The following is a 27,498-nucleotide window of genomic DNA, read 5'->3' as shown; positions in this document are numbered from 1 at the left end:
ACTGATGGTCTTCCTCAACAGTCCGTATTTCTGTCCACTGGACCAGAGGTTCTCTAAGTTAACTGTGATCAAAGCCACCTACATGGCTGCAAGGGCCCCATCCTCAGAGTTTCTGATTCAGAAGGTCTGGGATGACCCTGAGAAGTTGTGTTTCTAACCAATTCCTAAGTGATGTTGATACTGCTGGTCTGGGTCACACTTTGCAAACCACTGTCCTTTACTGCTTTTATCGGTGCTTGTGGTGTAATTGCAAGCCTCCTGGGCATGAGAGTGACGGAGAAAGAACTGTTTCTGAGTCCTTCCCACAGACTTCGCCCATCATACTGTTCTTTGCCTTCCTGCTGAGGCCACTGCTTGCCATGATTCTCTCTCAGTAACCCCACCTCTTTGTTTCCTGGGTCCCACGGCCTTGCACAGATCCTCTGAGCATCCTTTAAACGTTCAGAGGATCAGATTGTCTATAATGCATAATAATCCCACAGCAAGTAAAACATTACACTGTTACCATCATCAGCAATAGTACCAATGGCAATCATAGACCTGGCTTCCAAAATGCTGGCAGTTTTGACTGAGTTCCCTGGCTTGGACTTGGCTCACTACCTCCTAAGGTTGAAGCTTAGAGCATTATCTCTGATCAGTCATCTACCTTACCATTCTTCATCCTCCATGCTCAGTTCTCTCTTTTCCCAATACTCATACTTTTCAGTAAGCACTTAAAACTATTTGACCAGTCCCAGCGATAAAATAGCCTCAAGGAATTTATTTTCCTTGGAGAGTGTTTCCTGCTGTTGGTTCAGGATACCTGATTGGTATTATTTGAGTACATGGAAGGGGAAATAACATTCTTTTCTGGGGGGACGAGGGGGGTAAGTAACATATATATTTTCCTCTTTTAATAATAACATTTATTTATTTTTAACATCTTTATTGGACTATAATTGCTTTACGATGGTGTTAGTTTCTGCTTTATAACAAAGTGAATACATATACATCTATGCCCATATCTCTTCCCTCTTCCGTCTCCCTCCCTCCCACCCTCCCTATCCCACCCCTCTAGGTGGTCACAAAACACTGAGCTGATCTCCCTGTGCTATTTGGCTTCTTCCCACTAGCTATCGGTTTTACATTTGGTAGTGTATGTATGTACATGACACTCTCTTACTTTGTCCCAGCTTACCCTTCCCCCTCCCCATATCCTCAAGTCCATTCTTAGTAGGTCTGCGTCTTTATTCCCATCCTGCCCCTAGGTTCTTCGTGACTGTTTTTTTTTTTTTTTTAGATTCCATATATATGTGTTAGCATACGGTACTTGTTTTTCTCTTTCTGACTTACTTCACTCTGTATGACAGATTCTAGGTGCATCCACCTTACTACAAATAACTCAATTTCGTTTCTTTTTATGGCTGATTAATATTCCATTGTATATATGAGCCACATCTTCTTTAGCCATTCATTGGTCGGTGGACACTTAGGTTGCTTCCATGTCCTGGCTATTGTAAATAAAGCTGCAATGAACATTGTGATACATGATTCTCTTTGAATTATGGTTTTATTAGGGTATATGCCCAGGAGTGGGATTGCTAGGTCGTATGGTAGTTCTATTTTTAGTTTTTGGTGGATTTTTTTTTTTTTTTTGTGGTACGCAGACCCGTCACCGCTGCAGCCTCTCCCGCCGCGGAGCACAGGCTCCGGACACGCAGGCTCAGCAGCCATGGCCCACGGGCCCAGCCGCTCTGCGGCATGCGGAATCCTCCCGGACCGGGGCACGAACCCGTGTCCCCTGCATTGGCAGGCGGTCTCTCAACCACTGCGCCACCAGGGTAGCCCCGTTTGTAGATTTTTTTTTTTTTTTTTTTTTTTTTTGCTGTACGCGGGCCTCTCACTGCTGTGGCCTCTCCCGTTGCGGAGCACAGGCTCCAGACACACAGGCTCCGCGGCCATGGCTCGCGGGCCCAGCCGCTCCGCGGCATGTGGGATCTTCCGGGATCGGGGCACGAACCCGTGTCCCCTGCATCGGCAGGCGGACTCTCAACCACTGCGCCACCAGGGAAGCCCCCCGTTTGTAGATTTTTTGATGATGGCCGTTCTGACAGGAGTGAGGTGATATCTCATTGTAGTTTTGATTTGCATTTCTCTAATGATTAATGACGTTGAGCATTCTTTCATGTGTTTGTTGGCAATCTGTATATCTTCTTTGGAAAAACGTCTACTTAGGTCTCCTGCCCATTTTTGGATGGGTTGTTTGTTTTTTTTGATATTGAGCTTCATGAGCTGCTTGTCAATTTTGGAGATTGATCATTTGTCAGTTGCTTCATTTGCAAATATTTTCTCCCATTCTGAGGGCTGTCCTTTCATCTTGCTTATGGTTTCCTTTGGTGTGCAAAAGCTTTAAAGTTTCATTAGGTCCCATTTGTTTATTTTTGCTTTTATTTCCATTTCTCTAGGAGCTGGGTCAAAAAGGATCTTGCTGTGATTTATGTCATAGAGTGTTCTGCCTATGTTTTCCTCTAAGAGTTTTACAGTGTCTGGCCTTACATTGAGGTCTTTAATCCATTTTGAGTTTATTTTTGTATATGGTGTTAGGGAGTGTTCTAATTTCATTCTTTCACACATAGATGTCCTGTTTTCCTAGCATTACTTATTGCAGAGGCTGTCTTTTCTCCATTGTATATTCTGGCCTCCTTTATCAAAAATAAGGTGACCATATGTACATGGGTTTATCTCTGGGCTTTCATCCTGTTCCACTGATTTATATTTCTGTTTTTCTGCCAGTACCATACTGTCTTGATACCTGTAGCTTTGTAGTATAGTGTGAAGTCACGGAGCCAGATTCTTCCAGATCCGTTTTTCTTTCCCAAGATTACTTTGGCTATTTGGGGTTTTTTGTGTTTCCATACAAATTGTGAAATTTTTTGTTCTAGTTCTGTGAAAACTGCCAGTGGTAGTTTGATAGGGATTGCACTGAATCTGTAGATTGCTTTGGATAGTATAGTCATTTTCACAATGTTGATTCTTCCAGTCCAAGAATATGGTATATCTCTCCATCTGTTTGTATCATCTTTAATTTCTTTCATCAGTGTCTTATAGCTTTCTGCATACAGGTCTTTTGTCTCCTTAGGTAGGTTTATTCCTAGGTGTTTTATTCTTTTTGTTGCAATGGTAAATGGGAGTGTTTTCTTAATTTCTCTTTCAGATTTTTCATCATTAGTGTATAGGAATGCAAGAGATTTCTGTGCATTAATTTTGTATCCTGCTACTTTACCACATTCATTGATTAGCTCTAGTAGTTTTCTGGTAGCATCTTTAGGACTCTCTATGTAGAGTATCATGTCATCTGCAAACAGTGACAGCTTTACTTCTTCGTTTCCGATTTAGATTCCTTTTCTTTGCTTTTCTTCTCTGATTGCTGTGGCTAACACTTCCAAAACTATGCTGAATAAGAGTGGTGAGAGTGGGTAACCTTGTCTTGTTTCTGATCTTAGAGGAAATGGTTTCAGTTTTTCACCATTGAGGACGATGTTGGCTGTGGGTTTGTCATATATGGCCTTTATTATGTTGACGTAAGTTCCCTCTATGCCTACTTTCTGCAGGGTTTTTATCATAAATGGATGTTGAATTTTGTCAAAAGCTTTTTCTGCATGTATAGAGATGATCATGTGGTTTTTATTCTTCAATTTATTAATATGGTGTATCACATTGATTTATTTGTGTATATTGAAGAATCCTTGCATTAGTGGGATAAACCCCACTTGATCATGGTGTATGATCCTTTTAATGTGCTGTTTGGTTCTGTTGGCTAATATTTTGTTGAGGATTTTTGCATCTGTGTTCATCAGTGATATTGGCCTGTGGTTTTATTTCTTTGTGACATCTTTGTCTGGTTTTGGTATCAGGGTGATGGTAGCCTCGTAGAATGAGTTTGGGAGTGTTCTTCCCTCTGCTATATTTTGGAAGAGCTTGAGAAGCATAGGTATTAACTCTTCTCCAAATGTTTGATAGAATTTGCCTGTGAAGCCATCTGGTCCTGGCCTTTTGTTTGTGGAAGATTTTTAATCTGCTTGTCATTGGTCTCTTTATATTTTCTATTTCTTCCTGGTTCAGTCTTGGAAGGTTGTGCATTTCTAAGAATTTGTCCATTTCTTCCAGGTTGTCCATTTTATCGGCATATAGTTGCTTATAGTAATCTCTCATGAGCCTTTGTATTTCTGCAGTGTCAGTTGTTACTTCTCCGTTTTCATTTCTAATTTTATTGATTTGAGTCTTCTACCTTTTTTTCTTGATGAGTCTGGCTAATGGTTTATCAATTTTGTTTATATTCTCAAAGAACCAGCTTTTAGTTTTATTGACCTTTGCTATTGTTTCCTTCATTTCTTTTTCTGATCTGATCTTTTTGATTTCTTTCCTTCTGCTAACTCTGGGGTTTTTTTGTTCTTCTTTCTCTAATTGCTTTAGGTTTTAGGGTAGGTGGTTTATTTGAGATGTTTCTTGTTTCTTAAGGTAGGATTGTATTGCTCTAAACTTCCCTCTTAGAACTGCTTTTGCTTCATCCCATAGGTTTTGGGTTGTCGTGTTTTCATTGTCATTTGTTTCTAGGTTTTTTTTTATTTCCTCTTTGTTTCAGTGATCTCTTGGTTATTAAGTACTGTATTGTTTAGCCTCCATGTGTTTGTACTTTGTACAGATTTTTTCCTGTAATTGATATCTACTTCTCATACTGTTGTGGTCAGAAAAGGTACTTGATACGATTTTAATTTTCTTAAATTTACCAAGGCTTGATTTGTGACCCAAGATATGATCTATCCTGGAGAATGTTCCATGAGCACTTGAGAAGAAAGTGTATTCTGTTGTTTTTGGATGTAGTGTCCTATAAATATCAATTAAGTCTGTCTTGTTTTATGTATCATTTAAAGCCTGTGTTTCCTTATTTATTTTCATTTTGGATGATCTGTCCATTGGTGATAGTGGGGTGCTAAAGTCCCCTAATGTGATTGTGTTACTGTCCATTTCCCCTTTTATGGCTGTTAGTATTTGCCTTATGTATTGAGGTGCTCCTATGTTGGGTGCAGAAATATTTACAATTTTTATGTCTTCTTTTTGGACTGATCACTTGATCATTATATAGTGTCCTTCTTTGTCTCTTGTAATAGTCTTTGTTTTAAAGTCTATTTAGTTGTATATGAGAATTGCTACTCCAGCTTTCTTTTGATTTTCTTTTACATGGAATATCTTTTTCTATCCCCTCACTTTCTGTCTGTATGTGACCCTAGGTCTGAAGTGGGTCTCTTGTAGACAGCATATATATGGGTCTTGTTTTTGTATCCATTCAGCCATTCTATGTCTTTTGGTTGAGCATTTAATCCGTTTACATTTTAGGTAGTTATCTATATGTATGTTCCTTTTACCATTTTCTTGGGGTTGTTTTTGTAGGTCTTTTCCTTTTCTTGTGTTTCTTGCCTCGGGAAGTTCCTTTAGCATTTGCTGTAATGCTGGTTTGGTGCTGCTGAATTCTCTTAGCTTTTGCTTGTCTGTAAAGGTTTTAATTTCTTCTTTGAATCTGAATGACATCCTTGCCAGGTAGTGTAATCATGGTTGTAGGTTTTTCCCTTTTATCGCTTTAATTATGTCATGCCACTCCCTTTGGGCTTGCAGAGTTTCTGATGAAAGATCAGCTGTTAACCTTATGAGGATTCCCTTGTATGTTATTTTTCCCTTGCTGCTTTTAATATTTTTTCCTTGTATTTAATTTTTGCAGGTTTGATTAATATGTGTCTTGGCATGTTTCTCCTTGGCTTTATCCTGTATGGGACTCTCTGTGCTTCCTGGACTTGATTAATTATTTCCTCTCCCATATTAGGGAAGTTTTCAACTGTAATCTGTTCAAATATTTTCACAGTCTAGTCCCTTTATTTTCTCTTCTTCTTCTGGGACCCGTATAATTTGAATGTTGGTGCCTTTAATGTTGTCCCAGAGGTCTCTGAGACTGTCGTCAATTCTTTTCATTCTTTTTTCTTTATTCTGCTCTGCAGTAGTTATTTCCACTATTTTATCTTCCAGGTCACTTATCCATACTTCTGCCTCAGTTATTCTGCTGTTGATCCCTTCTAGAGAATTTTTAGTTTCATTTATTGTGTTGTTCATGATTGTTTGTTTGCTCTTTAGTTCTTCTAATTCCTTTTTAAATGTTTCTTGTATTTTCTCCATTCTATTGCCACGATGTTGGATTATCTTTACTATCCTTATTCTGAATTCCTTTTCAGGTAGGCTGCCTATTTCCTCTTCATTTGTTAGGTCTGGGGGGGTTTTATCTTGCTCCTTCATCTGCTGTGTGTTTCGTGTCTTCTTATTTTGCTTAACTTACTATGTTTTGGGTTTCCTTCTCACAGGCTGCAGGTTCATAGTTCCCGTTGTTTTTGGTGTCTGCCCCCAGTGGGTAAGGTTGGTTCAGTTGGTTGTGTAGGCTTCCTGGTGGAGGGGACTAGTGCCTGTGTTCTGGTGGATGAGGCTGTATCTTGCTTTTCTGGTGGGCAGGTCTGCATCTGGTGGTGTGTTTTGGTGTGTCTGTGACCTTATTATGATTTTAGGCCGCCTCTCTGCTAATGTGTGGGATTGTGGTCCTATCTTGCTTGTTGTTTGGCATAGGGTGTACAGCACTGTTGCTTGCTGGTCATTGAGTGGAGCTGGGTCTTGGTGTTGAGATGGAGATCTCTTGGAGATCTTCGCCATTTGATATTACGTGGAGCTGGGAGGTCTTTGGTGGACCAATGTCCTGAACTCGGCTCTCCCACCTCAGAGGCACAGGCCTGATGCCCGGCCAGAACACCAAGACCCTGTCATCCACACGGCTCAGAATAAAAGGGAGAAAAAGAGAAAGAAAGAAAGAAAAAATAAAAGAAAGTAAAAGAAAGTTATTAAAATAAAAAATAAGAAATATTAAAAATAAGAAAAAAAATTTTTAAATAATAAAAAAGAAAGAAAGAAAGAAAGAAGAGAGCAACCAAACCAAAAAACAAATCCACCAGTGATAACAAGCACTAAAAAGTATACCAAAACACACACACACACACACCAAAAAATGGACAGACAGAACCCTAGGACAAATGGTAAAAGCAAAGCTATACTGATAAATTCACACACAGAAGCATACACATACACACTTGGAAAAATAGAAAAGGTAAAAAAAAAAAAATATATATATATATATATATATATATATATATATATATATATATATATATATATATATCATTGCTCCCAAAGTCCACTGCCTCAATTTGGGATGATTTGTTGTCTATTCAGGTATTCCAGAGATGCAGGGTACATCAAGTTGATTGTGGATATTTAATCTGCTGATGCTGAGGCTGCTGGGAGAGATTTCCCTTTCTCTTCTTTGTTCGCACAGCTCCCAGGCTTCAGCTTTGGATTTGTCCCCACCTCTGTGTGTAGGTCGCCTGAGGGCGTCTTTTCTTTGCTCGGACAGGACAGAGTTAAAGGAGCAGCTGATTCGGGGGCTCTGGCTCACTCCGGCCGTGGGGGGAGGGAAGGGTACGGAATGTGGGGCGAGCCTGCGGCGGCAAAGGCTGGCATAACGTTGCACCAGCCTGAGGCGCGACGTGCATTCTCCCGGGGAAGTTGTCCCTGGATCACAGGACACTGGCAGTGGCGGGCTGCACAGGCTCCTGGGCGGGGAGGTGTGGAAAGTGACCTGTGTTCGCACACAGGCTTCTTGGTGGCGGCAACAGCAGCCTTAGCGTCTCAAGTCCGTCTCTGGTGTCTGTGCTGTTAGCCGTGGCTCACGCCCGTCTATGGAGCTCCTTTAAGCAGCGCTCTTAATCCCCTCTCCTCGCGCACCAAGAAACAAAGAGGCAAGAAAAAGTCTCTTGCGTCTTTGGCAGCTCCAGATCTTTTCCCAGATTCCCTCCCGGCTAGCTGTGGCACACTAGCCCTCTTCAGGCTGTTCATGCAGCGAACCCCAGTCCTCTCCCTGGGATCTGACCTCCGAAGCCGGAGCTTCAGCTCCCTGCCCCCGCCCGCCCCAGCAGAGGAGCAGACAAGCCTCTCAGGCTGGTGAGTGCTGGTTGGCACTGATCCTCTGTGCGGGAATCTCTCCGCTTTGCCCTCTGCACCCCTATTGCTGCGCTCTCCTCTGCGGCTCCGAAGCTTCCTCCCTCCGCCACCCGCAGTCTCCGCCCGCGAAGGGGCTTCCTAGTGTGTGGAAACCTTTCCTCCTTCACAGCTCCCTCCCACTGGTGCACGTCCCGTCCCTATTCTTCTGTTTTCTTTTTTCTTTTGCCCTACCCAGGTACGTGGGGAGTTTCTTGCCTTTTGGGAGGTCTGAGTTCTTCTGGCAGCATTCAGTAGGTGTTCTGTAGGAGCTGTTCCACGTGTAGATGTATTTCTGATGTATTTGTGGGGAGGAAGGTGATCTCCGTGTCTTACTCCTCCACCATCTTGAAGCTCCTCCTCGGAAATAACATTGTTGATTTTATTAAGAAATTTCTGTTTTGAAAGTTGGCTTACATTTTTTTTACTTTGGAGTCATTTGGGTAGCTTGAATCCATGGCTTAAGTTTTATGAAATGTTTTTCCTCCATGTTCTTTCCTGTGGAGCAGCCCATAATGTGGGCCTGGAGGTACCATGCATGGCATAATTGTAGACAGTCAGTGCCCTGTGGCATGTTCTAAGCATCCTCCATATCTCCTACTATGATTTATTGGCCTTAGAGCTTAGTGGAAACCCCTTAGGAATACCAAACTGGAGGCTTACATTAGTCAACTTTCTGTATCAAGTCAGTAGACAAAACATTTACTAAGAGACTGCAGAAAATGGCCATATTTTTGCCAAAGACATACTGACTACTCCCAACTCTCTGTCTCTCAATTTAGTAAACTTGTTCTTACATTTTTCACAGTGTCTGAAAAGAAGGGTCTTGTCATGTTCCATCAGTATCAAAATGTTACATCTGCAAACCCAATTTTTCTTTGCTTTGTGTAGATACCAAGAGAGATCACCACTGTGGGCTTTGAGAAGAAGCATGTTATTTGATTTAGGTACTTGGGATTCTCTTAGTCTTTCTTCTGATTTCATATTTTATCTTTTTCCTTGATATTTTTCTCTTCAGATCATAGCTAAAAGAGAAAAGTAAGACTTCTATCAATTCAGCTACTCATTCTCTAATTTAGGCAATAATTCACAACAACACATGGATGGTTGAAGGAAGATGCCATTACCTCCTCTTCCCTCAGCTATTCTGGACAATGTTTTACCTTAGGTGCAGCATCCCTTGAAAGTCTCTGAAGTCTATTTTCAGACTAAATTCATTCCAATAATATATTAGCTGTAAAAGAGAAATAAAAATGCAGATTACACACTGGACCAAAGCAGATCCTGTGTTAGACAAAATTTTACATTAGAATGTTCAGATTAGATGTTCTACATTAAGGCTATTACTGTCCATTTAGGCTGCGTGTAATCCATTACTTAAAATAACATTATAGCAAAGGGACTCCACACAAGATGTCAGTGTCTGATATGATCTTCTCTTTGTTCAGAACTGCCTGGATGACAAAAGTCTGGAACCTGTCATCTCCCTTGTGCTTCAGATCCTGAGGCAATGCTACCCTAAGAGTCCACTTCCCTTGGTCACAGCCAGCAGTGCTTATTCCTTCCCAGCCCCTGGGAGCACCACCTCTGAACCTCCACGTGTTCTAACTGAAGGTAAAGTATGTGGGTAGTTCTTTTGTACTTATTTTGCTCATAGTTGTGAGCTTTATGATGAACTTTTGCATTTGGATAATATTTCAGAGGGATGTGGATGAAAGTAGAATCAATTTTTTTAACAGATCAACTGTGATTATCTAATAAGTAATTAGAGACATGTATGAGAAAGCTAGTTTTTCATAATACCAAGCTTATTAATTTTGTCCTTAATTATTAACTGTTGGCACTTTGCCTGGTAGCTATGGAATGCCTGTAGAGTCATCTCAGCTGATTTTAAAAAATCTATTTGCAATCCCATGATGGAGTCCCTCCACCATACAGACTGGTTCTGGAATTAATTTGCCCTCAGGATGAAATTGAAATCAAACTTTTGCTGTTTTGCCACCCCATGCAAGTCATTTTAGAATACTTGAAAGTATGATTATCCAATCTCCGAGAAGGTTTTCTTGTCAGAAGATACTAGTGCTTTTCAACCTTGTCCTCCTTCCAGGGAACAGATTTTCCATAGGCATCATCTTGTCACAATGACACTGGGTGCTTTCTGTGGACTTTTGTTTTAAATCAGTTCCTTCGTATTAAAATTAGGGAATCAATCAAAGTGCTGTCTACATTACAACAGCTTTGGCATCTATGTGATCACTAAACTCTGGCAATGTTAGTTGCATAAATACTTCTACATAGAAGTTGCGTAAATACTTCTACATTGGGTGAAGGAAGCCAGAATGGTATTCATGTGTCATTTTATTCTGCACTCATTTTGCATTCAGTGTGGGACAGCAGTTTAGACGTCATGATATAGTGCTCTCACGTACCTATGTGCGCATGATTTACACATCTGATAAGTGTAAGCGTGTGTTGGGATCCTGTACACTTAATAATGGCCCCTTACTTGTGGGAAGTACTAAGCATTGGGTGGCGAGAATCTCAATCCAAGGCAAAGGGGAAGCCTCATCCATTTCACCTCTGTTTTTTTTTTTTCCCACTCAGAAGATTTTGAAGATGATGGAGATGAAGAAGAGGACAAAGACTCAGATTCTGAAGATGTGAAAGAGGAAGTAGGTACACTAGCCCTTGCTTCTAATGATCTCTACATTCATAATTCTACAAAGGAAAATGTCCCTTTCTATGTTCAGCTAAGCCCAGGGTAAAATTTTTTTTAGAATTATTTATTTATTTATTTATTTATTTTTGGTTGCTTTGGGTCTTTGTTGCTGCCCGTGGGCTTTCTCTAATTGCAGTGAGCGGGGGATACTCTTCATTGTGGTGCATGGACTTCTCATTGTGGTGGCTTCTCTTGTTGCAGAGCACAGGCTCTAGGCACCCGAGCTTCAGTAACTGTGGCATGCAGGCTCAGTAGTTGTGGCTCGCGGGTTCTAGAGTGCAGGCTCAGTAGTTGTGGTGCATGGGCTTAGTTGCTCCACGGCATGTGAGATCTTCCCGGGCCATGCCCCCTGGATTGGCAGGCAGGTTCTTAACCACTGTGCCACCAGGGAAATCCCGCCCAGGGTAAATTTTAAGGATGGACTTTTGCGTTTCCACTTTAAGTCCTGGCAGATACTGATGCTCACTAAATGATGGCTACTGTTACTGATTTCCAAGTTGTCATTTTTGTCTTGGTAGGCCCAGTACAATCCCATCGTCAAGTCAGAGGCTATCTATTATCAAGGCACTAATATTCCATCAGGATAAGCCTGAGGTAGACATTTAGGGTTGGTGTATTTAATGAATGTGAAGGATACTCAGGCAAAGAGACCATGGAAAGACTTTCTAGGAAACTTTTTCTAGTAGATCTCCACTGTCTTTGTAAGTCACTCTTCTTATCTACCCAATCTATACACAGGACCACTGCGTTGTACAATTCCATTTACCTTGGAGTATGTGAACTGTGCTCCTTTGGGTTGTATGGCACGTATCCTGGCCAGCAAGGAAGTAGTGCCTTTTAGTCTCTATCAATAATAACCTATGCTATAGAATGGAGATCAGCCAACTCTCTATGAAAGGTCAGATAATCATTACTCTACGCTTTGTGGACCATACAGTTTCTGTCACAACAACTCAACTTTGATGGTGTAGCACAAAAGCAACCATAGACAATGTGTAAACAATAGGGCATGACCGTGTTCCACAAAAGCAGACAGTGGGGCATAGTTTACTGACAGCATTTCTAGAAAAAGGTTTCTAAACCTTGGCATTTTGGCTGGATAATTCTTTGTCATGGGGGGTTGTCCTGTGCATTATACGATGTTTAGCGGCACTCCTGACCTCAATCCACAAGATGCTGGTGACATCCACCCCTTTGCCCCCCAGTCATGAATCAAAACTGTCTCTGGGACTTGCCAAATATCCCTGCGGGGCAAAAATCACCCTGTGGTTAAGAACCACTGCTCTAGAATAATGATAATTTATCTACGAGTTATAATTCTGTCTCCATCTCTGTTGGTGGACATCGACTTGGACAAGTCCCTTCAAGTTATAGTTCCTTAGTTTTGACATCTGCAAAATAAGACTGAGAAGTAAATGCTACCTTTTATGACATTCCTGGAGATGAAATCTGGATTAAAAAAATCTACCTATCTATCTATCTATCTACTTGTCTATTTATCTATCTACTATCCATCCATCCATCCTCCTCTCCCCCTCCCTCTCTTCCTTTCTTTTTACATACCATTCCATCTACACATCTGCCTAGGGAGAAAGAGACTTTTTGCGTTCTCTGTCATAATAATCACTCACCTTGCTAATGGTAGTAGCAGCCATAGAGGGACTACCTCTTAGCCAGGTCTCTAGGTTAAGGCTGCTGTTGCTATTCTGGTGTGCTCAGGGTTTTGTTGATAAATAGAATCATTTCTGAAGTCATCAGTAGCAAATTGGCTCTTTGCTGTGACTTGCCGATGCAGGCCTATGGAGAACGTGCTGAATTATTTGAATAATACTGTGCTGCTGCAGTCATTCATCAATGCCACTTTCCCACCCCTCTTGCTGGCTCTTTGATAACTGAATGTTTGATGTGTAGCGTCAGTCACCTCTTGTATCTGATGTGGAGGGACAAGCTTCAGGCTGGTGCTCGACTTCACACAGCATGGGGTCGGGGGAGAGCTTTCAGACCATCTCCTTACCCCCACTCTGCAGATGATGGTGGGTTGGGGTGGAGAGGAATCTAAACAAATAAATCAATCCAGCTGGGAAGGAAGCATAAGACAAATAAGTGAGGGCCTGGAAATAATTCGTCAAGAGCCTTGGAGCTGAGGAGAAGGTGAGAAGTAAGTGTGCGAGCATGCCTTATAGAGAAACAGAGGAACATCAGAGTAAGGGCTTGATTCTGGGGTATAGCAGGAGACAGGGAACCGGGTTTTCCCCTGGAGAACCCAACAGCATTTGCTGCAAGTTATGTGGGCAAGAAGCCAAGAGTATTTATTTCTGGTCAGAGAATGGACGCAGGCCTTTAACTTGTGGCCTTTTCCTTTGAAAATCTTTGTTAACAATTGGGAGAAGCCTCTTAGAAAGAATGATTAAAAGGAACTTATATCTGTAAAGAGTCTTGAGAGTGTATAGTTGGGTGCTGTTCTTTGATTGAAAACTGTGAATGTCATCATAAGGAAAGAGAAACTTACAACGAATATAGACTAGAAGTTGGCCATGTTTGTTTTTTTTTTCTTAATGAACACAAACATTAGATTTGGACAGACTGAAGAAGAGGAGGACAGAAAGGGTGAATTCAAGCTCTTCCTTGCTTTCTTCCCTCCTTTCCTCCTCTTAAACTTTTTATTTCTTTCAGGTATTTTCTTGGATATGATCCATATGTGAGGCGGCATGCTAAGTTCCTAGGGAAGTTAATATGATACAAAAGCAAATAAGACATAGTTTTTATCTTCAAAGAATTCAGTCTAGTAAACTTGGGGATTGTCTCTACCAGAGTTTGAATCAGCACCTTCAAAAGGGTGTTGAACTCAAATCTAAGGCTGGGGAAAGTCAATATTGGAAGGGTTGAACCTGAGGAGGGAGGGAGTTATCTGGGTTAGATGGGTACCAAAATCCTAAATGATGAAGCTTCTCTGGGTTGCTATGAGGACAGAGAAGCTGGTCCACTCCTAAATAAATATAAGGGTATTTCTAAAAGGGTATTTATAAAATACAGAAGTAGTTGACAACCTGCTTGAGTGCCTGGAGATTCAGAGGCCAAGATTCAAGCTTTGAGGACCAGAGATGGTCTCTGTTACAAGTACTCCACTTTGCTGTTATACTGAGAAAGCCATCACAGGCAGTATATAAATGAATGGGCATGACTGTGATCCGATAAAACTTAATTTACAAAAACAAGCAGTGGGCTATAGTTTGCTAACACCTGCTCTAAGGCTGAGTAGGTCACCTAGATAGGCTGAAGCTCATGGGTTACCTGACGCTCCTCATTCCAGACGTACCAACCTTACTTGCTGGTGGGGAGATGCTTCTCAATGCCTGGCAGGTTGCATTTCTATTGGTGCCACCTTGGGGCATGGCTGAGGCTGTAGCAGAGATGGTGAAAGGAAGGAAGATCTGACAGATAAAGCTGGAAAGGGTAAGTGTTGGGATCTCCAATACTAGGCTAAGGAGTTTGGGCCTGGTATGCGCTGTATCTGAAAATATCGTTATATCAACCTCATGGGATCTATATTTCTTTTAATTTAAAGCTTGGAGGAAAATTGCAGAAGATGGATGGAATATTGCACTCTATCCCCTGAATCAGGAATATAACATTTTTTAAAATTATTTTTAAAAAAATTTATGTTAATCCTCTTATTTATTTATTTTTTTGGCTGCGTTGGGTCTTCGTTGCTGTGTGCGGGCTTTCTCTAGTTGCGGTGAGCGGGGGCTACTCTTCGTTGCGGTGCACGAACTTCTCATTGTGGTGGCTTCTCTTGTTGAGGAGCATAGGTTCTAAGTGTGCAGGCTTCAGTAGCTGTGGCTCACAGCCTCTAGAGCACAGGCTCAGTAGTTGTGGCGCACAGACTTAGTTGTTCCGGGGCATGTGGTATATTCCCGGACCAGGGCTCAAACCCATGTCCCCTGCACTGGCAGGCAGATTCTTAACCACTGCGCCACCAGGGAAGCCCAGGAATATAACATTTATTTTCCACATTTATTTGATTTCAGGAAGAATAAGCCAGGCTTTCAGGACTATCAGGTTTTTCCTTAACTAACAAAATAGATTCCTAAAATATAGGGTGGATTCCCCCTTCATTTTATTAGGGAAACTTGATCTGGGAGAGGCCCAGAAAGATGAAGAGATGGAACTATGTCCTTTCTCTGTAACATTCTATAACCTTTGAAAAATACAGAAGTGTTTGGAGGAGAGTCACCATCACTGTTAAACTATTATGAAATGATGATCTAGAAGAAATAAAAGGTCTGGTATTATTCATCCCAGTGAAGAAAAGGCTGGTGGTGACTCGGTAAAACTTTTATTTTTTTTATTTTTTTTGCGGTACGTGGGCCTCTCACTGCTGTGGTCTCTCCGTTGCGGAGCACAGGCCCCGGATGCGCAGGCCCAGCGGCCATGGCCCACGGGCCCAGCCGCTCCGCAGCATGTGGGATCCTCTCGGACCGGGGCATGAACCCGTGTCCCCTGCATCGGCAGGCGGACTCTCAGCCACTGCGCCACCAGGGAAGCCCTCGGTAAACTTTTAAATGTACAAAGGGATACAGGTATAGTAGGAGGTTACGACCTCCTCCCCAGAGCCTGGAAGGCTCAGCATCATCCCTGCGTATGGAATCTTGACTCCTACAGTCTTCCTCTTATTCTTTATGCGTCAGCCACTTTCTATTTAAAAAAAATTTTTTTAATTTATTTTATTGAAGTATAATTGATTTATAATGTGTTAATTTCTGCTATACAACAGTGATTCAGTTATATGTATGAATTCTTGTATATGAGTGTATACATTCAGCCACCTTCTTTCTGTAAGCAGATTTAAGTTGCTTTTTTTTTCCTTTTTCTGTTAGTAATTTCTTCCCCCAAGTCTTTGCCTTTTTGGCCGTTATTGTTAAAATGTGTCCTCCGGGCTTCCCTGGTGGCTCAGTGGTTGAGAGTCCGCCTGCCGATGCAGGGCACACGGGTTCATGCCCTGGTCCAGGAAGATCCCACATGCCGCAGAGCGGCTGGGCCCGTGAACCATGGCCGCTGAGCCTGCGCGTCCGGAGCCTGTGCTCCGCAATGGGAGAGGCCACAACAGTGAGAGACGCGTGTACCGCAAAAAAAAAGAAAAAAAAAAGGGACCTCCTTAGCTTCTTTGTACCCCAGCCTCACTCACAATCACTTCACCACCTCTCATTCTTCCCATGACATTTATCACTGTTCGAAGTTACCTTGCTCATTTGTTTGCTTTCTTACTGTCTTCCTTTTCTCACTAGAAGGCAAGTTCTATGGAATCATGGACCTTGGTCTGTTCAATTATCAATGAGTCTTTAGTACCTAGGAGAGTGCCCACTCATAGTAGGGGCTCATTAAACGTTTGTGAAAAGAGTGACCTAAATAGGTAGATAGATGAATAGGTACAACAGTTACAGTTATGGCAAAGACAGTGGTGATGAGATAAAAACAATTCTGTGGTATTGTGCTTCATTGTTTACATAGTTCATCTCATTTTACATAAATTATTTATGATGAAGGCTGATAAATACTAACATGAACACTGAGAAAAATTATAATCTTTCTTAGTATTTAAAAAATACAACCTTACATATTAAATTATCCTTGACTAGGCTAGCACTATAACTTGGAGGCAAGGAAACCGTGTCCCAGGATTCTGAAAAGTCCCATCTGTAGCTTGTCTCGATATTTCTCAGGATGGCTCTCCTGATTGTAACATATTTTTTGAATGTGCCATTGTAGGATGATGACTTGGAAACAGATGTGAACAAGCTGAGCTCCAAACCTGGTCTTGATCGACCTGAAGAGGAACTGATGCAATATGAGGCGATGTGTCTTGAGCTCTCCTGCAGTTTTGAGGTAGAATGTATGCTGTGGTTCTACTCCTCGGTGATGCTAATGGGTTCTTTGCAGACCCTGGACATCCAAACTGGCCTCCAGATGGAAAGCATTGCTCATCTTTAGCATTCTGCTTCTGGGATCTTTCTGAGAGGGAAGTAAAAGGCTAAACAAAAATATGAGAAGGTGGCAGAGATAAGATGCATGCAAGGGTCCTATCAATACAATCTGACACCCATCACCTCGGAAGGAAGTAGGATGAAGGTTCACATTGCTGCCTGTTGTCTGGTGGGCAAGGTGCCTTACTCTCATGTCCTGGGAAAGCAAGTGAAAATTCATGGTGACTTAATCATTCTCTTGTGAGAGTGGGATGGTTGTATGAGATGGCTTTCTGAAGGTGACCAGCCTGATTCTAGGGTTTCGTTGTTAGCAGAAACAAATCAAACACCTTATACCTGGTCATGTTAATCCAGTGGTTGGTTGCTGCTGCTTCTTCTGCTGTTGCTCCCACCAAAATTTAGACCTGCTTTTGGACCTCCATTATTTTCTTATGATTCTTAATAAACCATGAATTTGGCCATATCTAAGGGTACACGCTAAGTCACTTATAGAAGGGAGCTGACATATTGTATTTCACTCTAGAAAGCAGAAAGGCATTGGTGGGTAAAAGTTTCAGGGAAGGAAATTTTAATTCAGAGTAAAAAAGAATTTTTCTTAAACAATCAGAATGATCCTCAAATAAAAGGAACCACCTTGGGATACAGGGAAGTTTCTGTAAATGAGTCATTCAACCAGGCTGTAAATGTTTGGGGGTGTTGTAGGAGGCTTTCATGTACTGCATAGACTCATACTAGACCCACCAAATGCCCCTTCCAAGTGTGCATTTCTAGGATTCTGCCATTTCTTTGACTCTTGAAGCTTAGTCTTTCCTTGACTGACTTTGGAAAAAGTTTTCCAGTGCACAGGATTTATGCTTAGCTCTGTGCCCAGAGAGTGAGGACAGGGATCAGATTGTATTCTCTACTTGGACAGAAACACTGACGTCTTCTTTTCCACTTTTAACCTGAAGGCACTGGAGTCCAAACCTGGAGGTGGTTTGAACTTGGACGAGACTCGGTATGCCAGTCACCACCACGTTCAGACTGCTGCCTCCCCAAAAGGGCTTTGCCTGAATAAGGACCAAATCTCCTGGGGACAAGAAAGAGAAGTCCCTGTCCAGACCTCCCTTCTGAGCAGAGTGAAAATGGGGAGGTCCAACATACATCTAACCTCCAAAAAAGGACCTGGAATGAACCCATACCGAAATGCACAATCCAATGGTCTTGGGATAGGTTCTTCCGGAAGTGAAATCTCAGACGTTCAGGCGTCCTTCAAAGAGGATGCTTGGGACATAGATGCGATTTCCTGCCCAAGGATAAGTGCCTCCTTTTCCAGTTCCACTAGACCTAGAGAAACTGCTGAATTAATAGATAAGCTCCTGCAGACACATCGGACGCATATCGCCTTCCATGACCCCTATTGTTATATGGCCAAAGCTAGAAGAACCAGATCTGTGTCTGACTTCACAGTGATGGCATTTCCTGATTTCTGGGGGCATTGTCCACCTCTCTCTTCCCAGTCCATGTTGGAACGTAAATGTGGAGTCCAAAGGTGATGGTGCTACTAACTTGGGAGCTATATATATTTTTTCTTCTTTAGTACTTTTGTAGGTGGAATGATTTGTACAGATAATTCTGTTATCTTCAGGAAAGTGAACATTAGTCAGCAGCATGTTAAAAGCCTTAAGGAGGGCTTCCCTGGTGGCGCAGTGGTTGAGAGTCTGCCTGCTGATGCAGGGGACACGGGTTCATGCCCTGGTCCGGGAAGATCCCACATGCTGCAGAGCAGCTGGGCCCGTGAGCCATGGCCGCTGGGCCTGCACGTCCAGAGCCTGTGCTCCGCAACGGGAGAGGCCACAACAGTGAGAGGCCCGCGTACCCCCCCAACCAAAAAAAAAAAAAAAAACCTTAAGGAAATTTTCGCCAAATATACAAGCTTGCCTCCCTACTAGGACATTTCAGAGCCAAGGGTAGGGTGGTGGTAAACGTGTTTCCACAAAAAGGATTTCTTAGACGATTCTAATGCAACCCCTTACCCTGTATCCATTGCAAATCCTACAAAAGGGAAAGATCCAGTTTCTCCAAATACTGGGATCATTCCTTAAGGGAAGGTTCTCAGGAAAAAACAAGTATGGATTATTTGGGATCACTTTTCTCATTTACTGCAAACTGGAATCTGATCTCTTGTTAATGAGAGGAGGTGGTGGACCTCCATCCCACAGTCCCAACCTTATAGAACCTGACTTGGCTTGGGGAATAGTTTTGCTGCATCACTGAGGATTGTAAGGAAAAAAAAATGCATCCTGCAGGGAAGAAATGTTGTGTGATGGATTATTCCCAGGATGCATGAAACGGAGCTTTGCCTTTGGATAGGCATAGCGAGATTAAAAAGAAAATTACTGAACTCAAGGAGAAAACGATTTTCCCAGAAAATATACTAAGTATGCATACACTAAGTCTATGGAGCAAAGTGTGCATAGCAGTAAGTTTTCTTAACTGTTAGCAAGTTCATCAGCAAATTGATGGTGGATCCCAAGAACTGCTTCCACTTGGTCTCCTGGCTGACATCTCTGACCTCACCCCTCTGACCTTATCTCCATGCTCAAGTTCCTGAGAGACACACCACAGGGGCTGGCCCAGCAACAGCTCCCCACTGGACAGGACATCTTTCCCCTGAGTCTAGGCCTCATTTTGACCTTCCCTCCCCCTTCTCCTACCCCTCCCCGCCCCAGAGACCTGGATCAGAAATTCAAGGAGGGAATCTGAAATATCCCTTAGGTATACCTTCCTCCCTCTTACTTAAGTCTCCCAGATATTGGTGTTTCTCAGAGAGAAGATTGACCATAGTCTTCTGGAGCAAACAGAACCAAGGACTATAAATGACACAAGAATTCGAAGGCTTATTGGAGCCTCCCAGACCATCAGCAATCCTAATGTCTCCTTCAGAAGTGTCTTAGTGCAGAGGGCCTTCTTATTCACACAACCAGAGGCTTCAAAGTCCCTCAGCCCAAATGCTCTTGACAAAACTCCTTTGAGTAGAGAATCCTCCTAAAACGAAAATCTGGCATCACTGCTTCCTACATTCCTACTGCTCAGTGTAGTTTTATTTTTTGGTAAAGAAGAAAAGGAAGGAGGGGTGGTGCTTTTTGTACTCATTCAGCTCAAGGTTGGATCATGATTACATTTTTCTTTCATAATTCTCTGATGAGTCCCAAAGCCCTTATCACATGACCATAGGATGAATGGGGTAAGGAGTGAGGGCCAACCCTTAAAATGTTTTCAATTTTCCTTTCCAGGATCAAAATATTTGAGGATGTCCGGAGGCTCATCCAGCCAAGCGATATTATAAATAAAGTTGTCTTCAGTCTAGATGAGCCTTGGTAGGTGGTCTTGAACATCAGTGGAATGAGGGGAGTGGGAGTATAGAATATCCTTTTAATGGCACGAGCATAAGAATATTTTAAGTTAATAATCCATTCCTTCTCCTAAAATCAACACAGTGAAAATTCGGGTTAAAGATCTGTAAGAGAAAGCTTATCTCTAAGAAATGTTAAACTGTGCCCAAGAATAGCAATAAGTCCTATGTTCAAAGGTTCTCTATTTCATTACAGGCCTTTGCAAGATACGACTTCTGACTGCTTACGGTTCTTCTCCAAGTTTGAGTCTGGAAATCTTCGCAAAGCCATCCAAGTGCGTGAGTAAGTAAGGAAAGCTGCAGGGGCCATACTCAGTATGGCTCAGCCCTGTTTTGTATCCCCCTCCAAGGAGACATTTTCGAAGTTTTCCCTTTTTGGGACGTGGTGAGTGGTAAGTCATTTTTTTTTGGTACGTGAAATATTTCAAGGAAGCCCAACATATAACAAATACAAGTGGAGCTGTTTGGTATGGAGAAGGGAAAGGCAGGCATGTTAAGATTCCTCCTCAGCCTCCTTCTCTTTCTTGTTTGCTATCTCAGCTGCTTCTTCCTACAGCTCCCGCTTTTATTATTTATTCTCTTCATTTATCAAGTTCCAAGGATCCAGGAGGGAAGACCTGATTAGGAATCTCCTAGTGGGAAAATGAGCAGTCCAGGATGTGCGTAAGCTCCTGGCCTTACTCAGGTCTTTCTCTTTATATCTGCCTTTGGCCAGAGTGTAGAATCCTAAACTCGTCAGTTGTGGTCTGGGTGACAGAGTCAAATGACAGAAAACAAACCTACTTACAGGCAAGGATTGTTTATGATCACTTTTTAGCGAGAGCATTGTGGGCATAGCAGACAATTGGAGGGTCATAGACTTCCTGGAATTGTTCTCATGGGTGTCCCTATGGTGCCAACTATAGCTTCATTCATTGTATGGTGAGTTCAGTGGTTAGAGTGTGTTGCTTATAGTGACGGTGGGAGGGGTGGGACACCATCTGCTCTGCTACGGCTTCAACAAAGCTCTCCCCTTCCACAAATCTCACTATACACTGCCATTTAATCAGAGGGCCAGAGTAGGAGAGTATGAACGAATCAGGGCAAAACCATTGCCCTTTCTAGAAGAGCAACTCAAAGAGCATGCCAAGGGGATGGGATAAGAATATTTTTGAAAATGAAATATCCTGATGATAATGTTTAAGTCAAAGCTTTATTGCTAATTCTGTTGCTCAAGCTTGAAAAAGTAATTTTTTGGAGACATAGTGATTGTGTGGGGACACATAAGGACTTTCTGGGGTGCTGGAACTGTTCTACATATTGATCCAGGGAGTTGTCACACAGGTGTATCCAGATGAATTTGCTTAAACTCGTTGAGCTGTACATTTAAGATCTGTGTACTTTACTTCATGTAAAATAAATCAGTTAAAAAGGGAAAAAACAAACAGACAAATCTTTCATTGCTAGTCTAATTCATGTTTGTTGCCTTGCTGGGGATTTATATATATTATACTACTCAATCTTTACAAACAGTACTGCAAGTTTAGGCACCATTTCTTTTTTTTAAATTAATTAATTTATTTATTTACGGCTGTGTTGGATCTTTGTTGCTGCGTGCGGGCTTTCTCTAGTTGCGGCCAGTGGGGGATTACACTTCATTTCAGTGTGCGGGCTTCTCATTGCCGTGGCTTCTCTTTGTTGTGGAGCATGGGCTCTAGGCGCACGGGCTTCAGTAGTTGTGGCACGCAGGCACAGTAGTTGTGGCTCACAGGCTCTAGAGCACAGGCTCAATAGTTGTGGCGCACGGTCTTAGTTGTTCTGTGGCATGTGGGATCTTCCCCGACTAGGGCTCGAACCCATGTCCCCTGCATTGGCAGGCGGATTTTTAACCACTGTGCCACCAGGGAAGTCCCTAGACACTATTTCTATTTTTCATTTGAGGAGACTGATGCTCAAAAGTCATGTCTAACATCAAATAGTAATGGCATATCCAACCAGATGTGACCACATTTTCTCTGGGATATAGCACACTTGCATTTTTCCAGCTGGACAGAAACTTCATTACCATTTAATAAAAAGATAGGCTATAGTTGTATAACTGACTCTTCTAATACCAGGACACTGCTCCCCCCTCCTTAAGTTTCCAAAGCCTCTGTCCAACATTGTGAGATAAGGATGATAACTATAACTTACCAGCCAACCAAGATCCTGGATCTTACATCCATCATCCAGAACCTGAGATGTGTAGATTTCTCAGTGTTGGAAGTTCTCTTAAAGGCTTTTAACCCTCTGATCTTGCTTCTGACTTTGCAGGTTGGAGTACGACTTACTGATCAATGCTGATGTGAATAGCACGCAGCACCAGCAGTGGTTCTACTTCAAGGTGAGCGGTATGAGGGATGCGGTCCCTTATCGCTTCAACATTATCAACTGTGAGAAGGCCAACAGCCAGTTCAATTACGGTATGAGCTCTTGGGAAATAGAGACTTTCTCAATAACACCAAAAATGATGTCACTTTTGAGTGCTTGAATTATTATCAGAAGCCCTGCTTGGGTTGCAGAGGGTTTGAAGTCGGGCTGACATGTTTTGGTTGCCAGGTATGGCAAGACGGCCGCCAACCTATGGTAAATTGCTACTATGGGAGGGGAAGCTTGAAACTCTCCCTGTGCTATGAAATGTTAATACCTCACATAACTTTCCGCCGCTTCCTGCCTCCCTTGCCCCACCTTGAACTTTTTGAGGCCAGTGAGCCCTCTCATTTATTCCTTCTCTCCACCTCCTAAATCCCGTAGAAGCAAATGTACTGATCTGTTGGTATTTGTCACAGACAGGCAAATGGCACAATTCCATTGGACAACACCGAGTTACACTCTCAGAAAACTCTGGAGAAAGTTTAAATTCTCCTGAATACCTGTGGCACTTTTAGAGGGGGCGTTCAAGGGACAGTGACTGACTAGTAGCCCATATTTATTTTGAATGTTTCTAGAAATGGGAAATTCTGCGTGTTATTGCTGGCTCACATACTAATGTATTAATGGCTCTGAGTAAGGAAAAAATATTCCCCGTAGCTCCAGGTCCGAGCATAGGACATTACCTCTATTTTGTACTGATTAAATAGACTCTTGCTGGTATAGAAAGAGAAAAGGTGAGCCTTGGCTCTTGTATTCACTTGATGCAGCGGCTGTAACAAATTGTCACACATTTTGTGGCTTCAAAGAAGACAAATATATTCTCTTACAGTTCTGGAGTCCACAAGTCCCAAATCAGTTTCACTGGTCTTAAGTCAAGGTGTTGGAAAGGCCATGCTTCCTCTGGACATTCTAGGGGATTATTTGTTTCCTTTCCTTTTCCAGCTTTTAGAGGTTATGTTCCTCACACTCCTTGGCTCATGGCCCTTTCCTCCATCTTCAAAGTCAGCTGCATAACATCTTCAAATCTCTCTGCTTCGGCCACATTGCTTTTCCTCTGTAGTCAAACCTCCCTCTACCTCCCTCTTGGAAAGACATGTGTGATTGAATTTAGGGCCCACCAGGATAATCTCCCCATCTCAAGATACTTAATTTAACCATATCTACAAAGTCCCTTTTGTCATATAAGGTTAATATACAGCTTCCATGGATTAAGACCTGGGTATCTTTGAGGGCCATTATTCAACCTACCACAGCTCTCCTTTTCTATTCCCCCCACCCCCCACCTAATGGATTAATCCTGCCTTTATTTTGTGTAGGGATGCAGCCAACTCTGTATTCTGTGAAGGAGGCTCTTCTTGGTAGACCTGCCTGGGTACGGACAGGCTATGAAATCTGTTATTACAAGTAAGTTAGAGTGTTGTTAGCTTCCTTTGCTCTTCTGTTCTCTCTCTGTTTCCTGCTTCTCCATGTTAATCTTACAAACCTGAGCAATCTGTGCTTGTCTGCTGTACTTGTCACTCTTCCAGTGGCAAACGCTCTGTCCTTCAGAAGCCTAAGCGTGTTAAATGGCACCCACAGTAGACCTCAAGAAATATCTTTTGGTTTTCTGAAAAGTCATCTATTCTTATTTAAACACCTTAAAACCTTTAGACCTTACTGTTGGATATTATTATATAGACTCAACCTATGATTAGTGCATCAAGCTTCAGTTCTTTTCCTGTTTCCATTGGTCCCAGTGAACAAAAAGTGTGAGATATTCTAACTTATTCTTATCCATCCCATGCTTCAGTTTTCCAAAGCAGATAAACATGAATATGTGAGAAATATACTTAAGTAACTGTTGCTCCACAGAAAGATACATTTTGGAAAAAATAGAAGAGAAAGATATTTTCAGAATTCATCTTCAACTCTTGATCAGTAGCCACTTTCATCAATGTATCCTGTAAAGGTGTAATGAAATTTGAATTATCCATATATTTTGATAAAATACATGCATGCCTTCCAGACCCATGAATTGCTTATTTGTGCACTTTCCTTTGCTAGAAAATAAAATACAAATTCATAAGACAAAAAAAGGATAGGGAGTGTGGACAGGTAGAAACTATGTAGCTAATTATTAGCTTGTTGCTGGTTTCTTATAAAAAACTGATATGCTAGTACTTATTTTCTTGGATAAAGTAATTTATATCTCTTTCTGAGATGACAGGAGGCCCCTAAAAATACTATCAGGCATTCTTGAGTTCAGGATAGTTGCAAATATCAAAAAGAAAGAGTAAAAATGCTTATGCCTCTTGGCTTTTGAGACTATAAGGACAGGAGCATTGACAGATAAGAAGGTCAAGAATCTTGTTGCTCTATCAGACACAAGGTCAATCATCACCATAGAAGTAAGGATAGTCTATAAAGCACAGAGATGGGCTAACAGTTTGTAATGAAAGAGTCAGCAGTCTTTAGTCTTGGATGTATTAAAATATGGACCTGGGTAGTATTTTCATTATATTCTTCAGAACAATAGCAAAGCCATACAATGTTGTTGGTTTTCCATAGCAATGACTTTCTGACCCACCTATCTACAGACTCTCAGGATCCTCTTATGGTCCAAAGAGATTGAGACTAAAATCATCTCAAGGTGACAGGGGCCACAGCTGTAGGGGAAAATAATGGAAGCATAAATTTGGACTTTGGTGTGTCAAGAATAACTTTTAGTGTCCTCGAGAAATAGTAATTCTAAATAAACATGAAAGACCCAGCTTGCAGTGGGCTTGGATCTGGAGGTTAGTAAGAGATTGGACAAACATAACATTCAGCATCCTTTGCGGGGGGGCAGCTGTCCCTGGAGGCTGCTTCCTTGGAGGTGGGGGATAAGGCGTGGGTGGGCTTAAGGGGATTTAGAATCTGCCAAGAGGAAAAGGAAGAAATCAAACATCCCAAAGCGGAGCCTTGGCCTAAAGAATGACAATGTTAATGTTAATAGCTTTTAGATTCATGAAAAGACAATTGTTATGTGATTAAAGAGTAACAGAGGGGTAACATGAAAACCATGAATGTGTAATGTAATTCGTTTTTCATCTTCTAGCCATGAATACAACAGAGATGAATGGATAAGATTGCTACATTATAACATAGTTTGTTTTACACCAATTCACCGCATTGTGTTAACGTATTTCCAATAATGTGATCTAACAACAGGATAGATATGTTATGTGTATCTCTATTCAACTGCAAATCAGAGTGCCTTTCCCTACCGTAGAATGCCTTAGATTATACAATGTATTTACTTCTCTCTTTTACCCATCACAGTCTTTGAGTTGATCTGCTTTTGAAGATTTTTTGGCTTCATCCCTGACTTTATGCTCTCTAATGTATTAATTTGGGAGAACTTTACCTCCTATTTCTTTGTCTCCAATATGTCATCAGGAAGTCAGAAGTCTTATTTCTATTACATTCTTATATTTAGTACCATGTTCTAAAGGGGGTGCCAGGGTGCTTATTGTGGAGAGAACCATGAGCCATGGTACCTGAGTATATCTGTGGGAGGGTGAAAGAAAAGAGTACTCAGAAAGAATGGGATATCCATTTCCTTCAAAAAGTGATAGCAACAGTGATCAGTTAAGGAGGTGGGCCAACTGCTTTGTGGGTCGGAGCATCATCACTTAGAAAGTGATCTCCAAACTATTTTGATAAGATATACTAATCCATGTACTTTTAATATAGAATTGTTCATAATTTTAAAAAATCAATTATACATGCCTTATTATACTAATATATTATGCATACTAGAAAACATGCAGAAAGTTTAGAATTTTAAGACATGGGGAAAAGATGAGAAAAATAATTTTCAATTTAAATCTTTAAATTTTAAATGTAAAATTGTTATATATTTTTTTACAATTGGTATCTCAGGGCATCCTAGACCCTTAAGGTTTACCATGAAAAATATAGTTGTAAATTGCCTTTTGGCTAATTTTGAAAACTGGTGGTTAACTTCTCCAATCTAATTAGATAATTTTTACACAAATAAGAATTCTTGAGAAAGAGCTAATATTAAGGTAGGAAGTAGGCCATGTCAGTTCTTTCATTTTCTCAGTCATTTGTGTTTAAAATGTAATATTATTATCAATCTCTGAATTCCAAGCAGAATTTAGAAAAAACTAATTATCTATATTGCAGGGTCTAGTTTAATTTAGATAATATAATCTGTAAATCCACTAGAGAAGTCTTCTACAAGTTTAAATACCTTGCCAGAAGCTGAAATCTAAAGAATGAGAGAGATGGTGAGCTATTCTCATCCCTCCCTCAGGAAGCCTACTGTACAGCAGTCGATACTAAACTACCTGACATATGAAAACCATAGATATAAAATGTAATGTATTTTTCATATTCCAGCCCTGGAAAACAACAGAGAAGAATGGATAAGACTGCTATAGTGTAATCTAGCTTGTTTTATAATTATTCATCATAGTAGCTTGACTTGGACAGCATAAGGGCAGCGTTGTCCATCCCCATATTAAACCTTAGACAACTTTCTTTCTTCCTTATTAGATCATAATAAATTTAAAGAGAAATTCTAATACCTTCTCCCTGTGTTCAGTAGATCTGATCTTCTTGCCCCTCCCCTGGGGTACCTCCTCCCCCACCATCCCACCCCCTCGCCCACCCACCTGGCAGATCCCTAAGCCAGAAAATCAAAAGGGATCCTCCAGAGGGAAGAACAGAAATGGGCAGGCTTATTTTTCCATGCTTCTTGTAAAAGTAAGCAAGGACTGTTTTAGTTCCTGCTTTATTTACTTCCCTGCGGTCTGCTTCTCCCTCTAATGTACACAGCCTCACACCTTTTTGAATTTTCTCCCAGCTGTGGTCTAAAGTAATTTTGGTGCTGAAGGGCAGAGGGAGGGAAGCTGCATGCTCAGAGT

The 27,498-nt window shown here is 41.6% G+C and overlaps 1 protein-coding gene across 1 annotated transcript in view; it reads left to right on the top strand.

Annotated features, from left to right (window-relative positions):
- AGBL1 (AGBL carboxypeptidase 1) overlaps positions 1 to 27,498 on the top strand; it is a gene marked incomplete at both ends in the record, with an annotated part of 577,244 nt that overhangs the window by 159,866 nt on the left and 389,880 nt on the right. The window contains 8 exons of the mRNA XM_082618728.1: positions 9,549 to 9,714; positions 10,705 to 10,772; positions 16,586 to 16,702; positions 17,751 to 18,331; positions 20,076 to 20,159; positions 20,391 to 20,477; positions 22,487 to 22,635; positions 23,902 to 23,989. Of these exons, the coding sequence (XP_082474854.1) occupies positions 9,549 to 9,714; positions 10,705 to 10,772; positions 16,586 to 16,702; positions 17,751 to 18,331; positions 20,076 to 20,159; positions 20,391 to 20,477; positions 22,487 to 22,635; positions 23,902 to 23,989 (1,340 nt within the window). The remainder of the gene's footprint in view (positions 1 to 9,548; positions 9,715 to 10,704; positions 10,773 to 16,585; positions 16,703 to 17,750; positions 18,332 to 20,075; positions 20,160 to 20,390; positions 20,478 to 22,486; positions 22,636 to 23,901; positions 23,990 to 27,498) is intronic.

This window comes from Mesoplodon mirus (genome assembly GCF_964341445.2).
Source record: "Mesoplodon mirus genome assembly, chromosome: 4".
NCBI classification, from domain to species: domain Eukaryota; kingdom Metazoa; phylum Chordata; class Mammalia; order Artiodactyla; family Ziphiidae; genus Mesoplodon; species Mesoplodon mirus.
The sequence above is the reverse complement of the archived record's forward strand: the minus strand, read 5'-3'. Positions and strand labels throughout refer to the sequence as shown.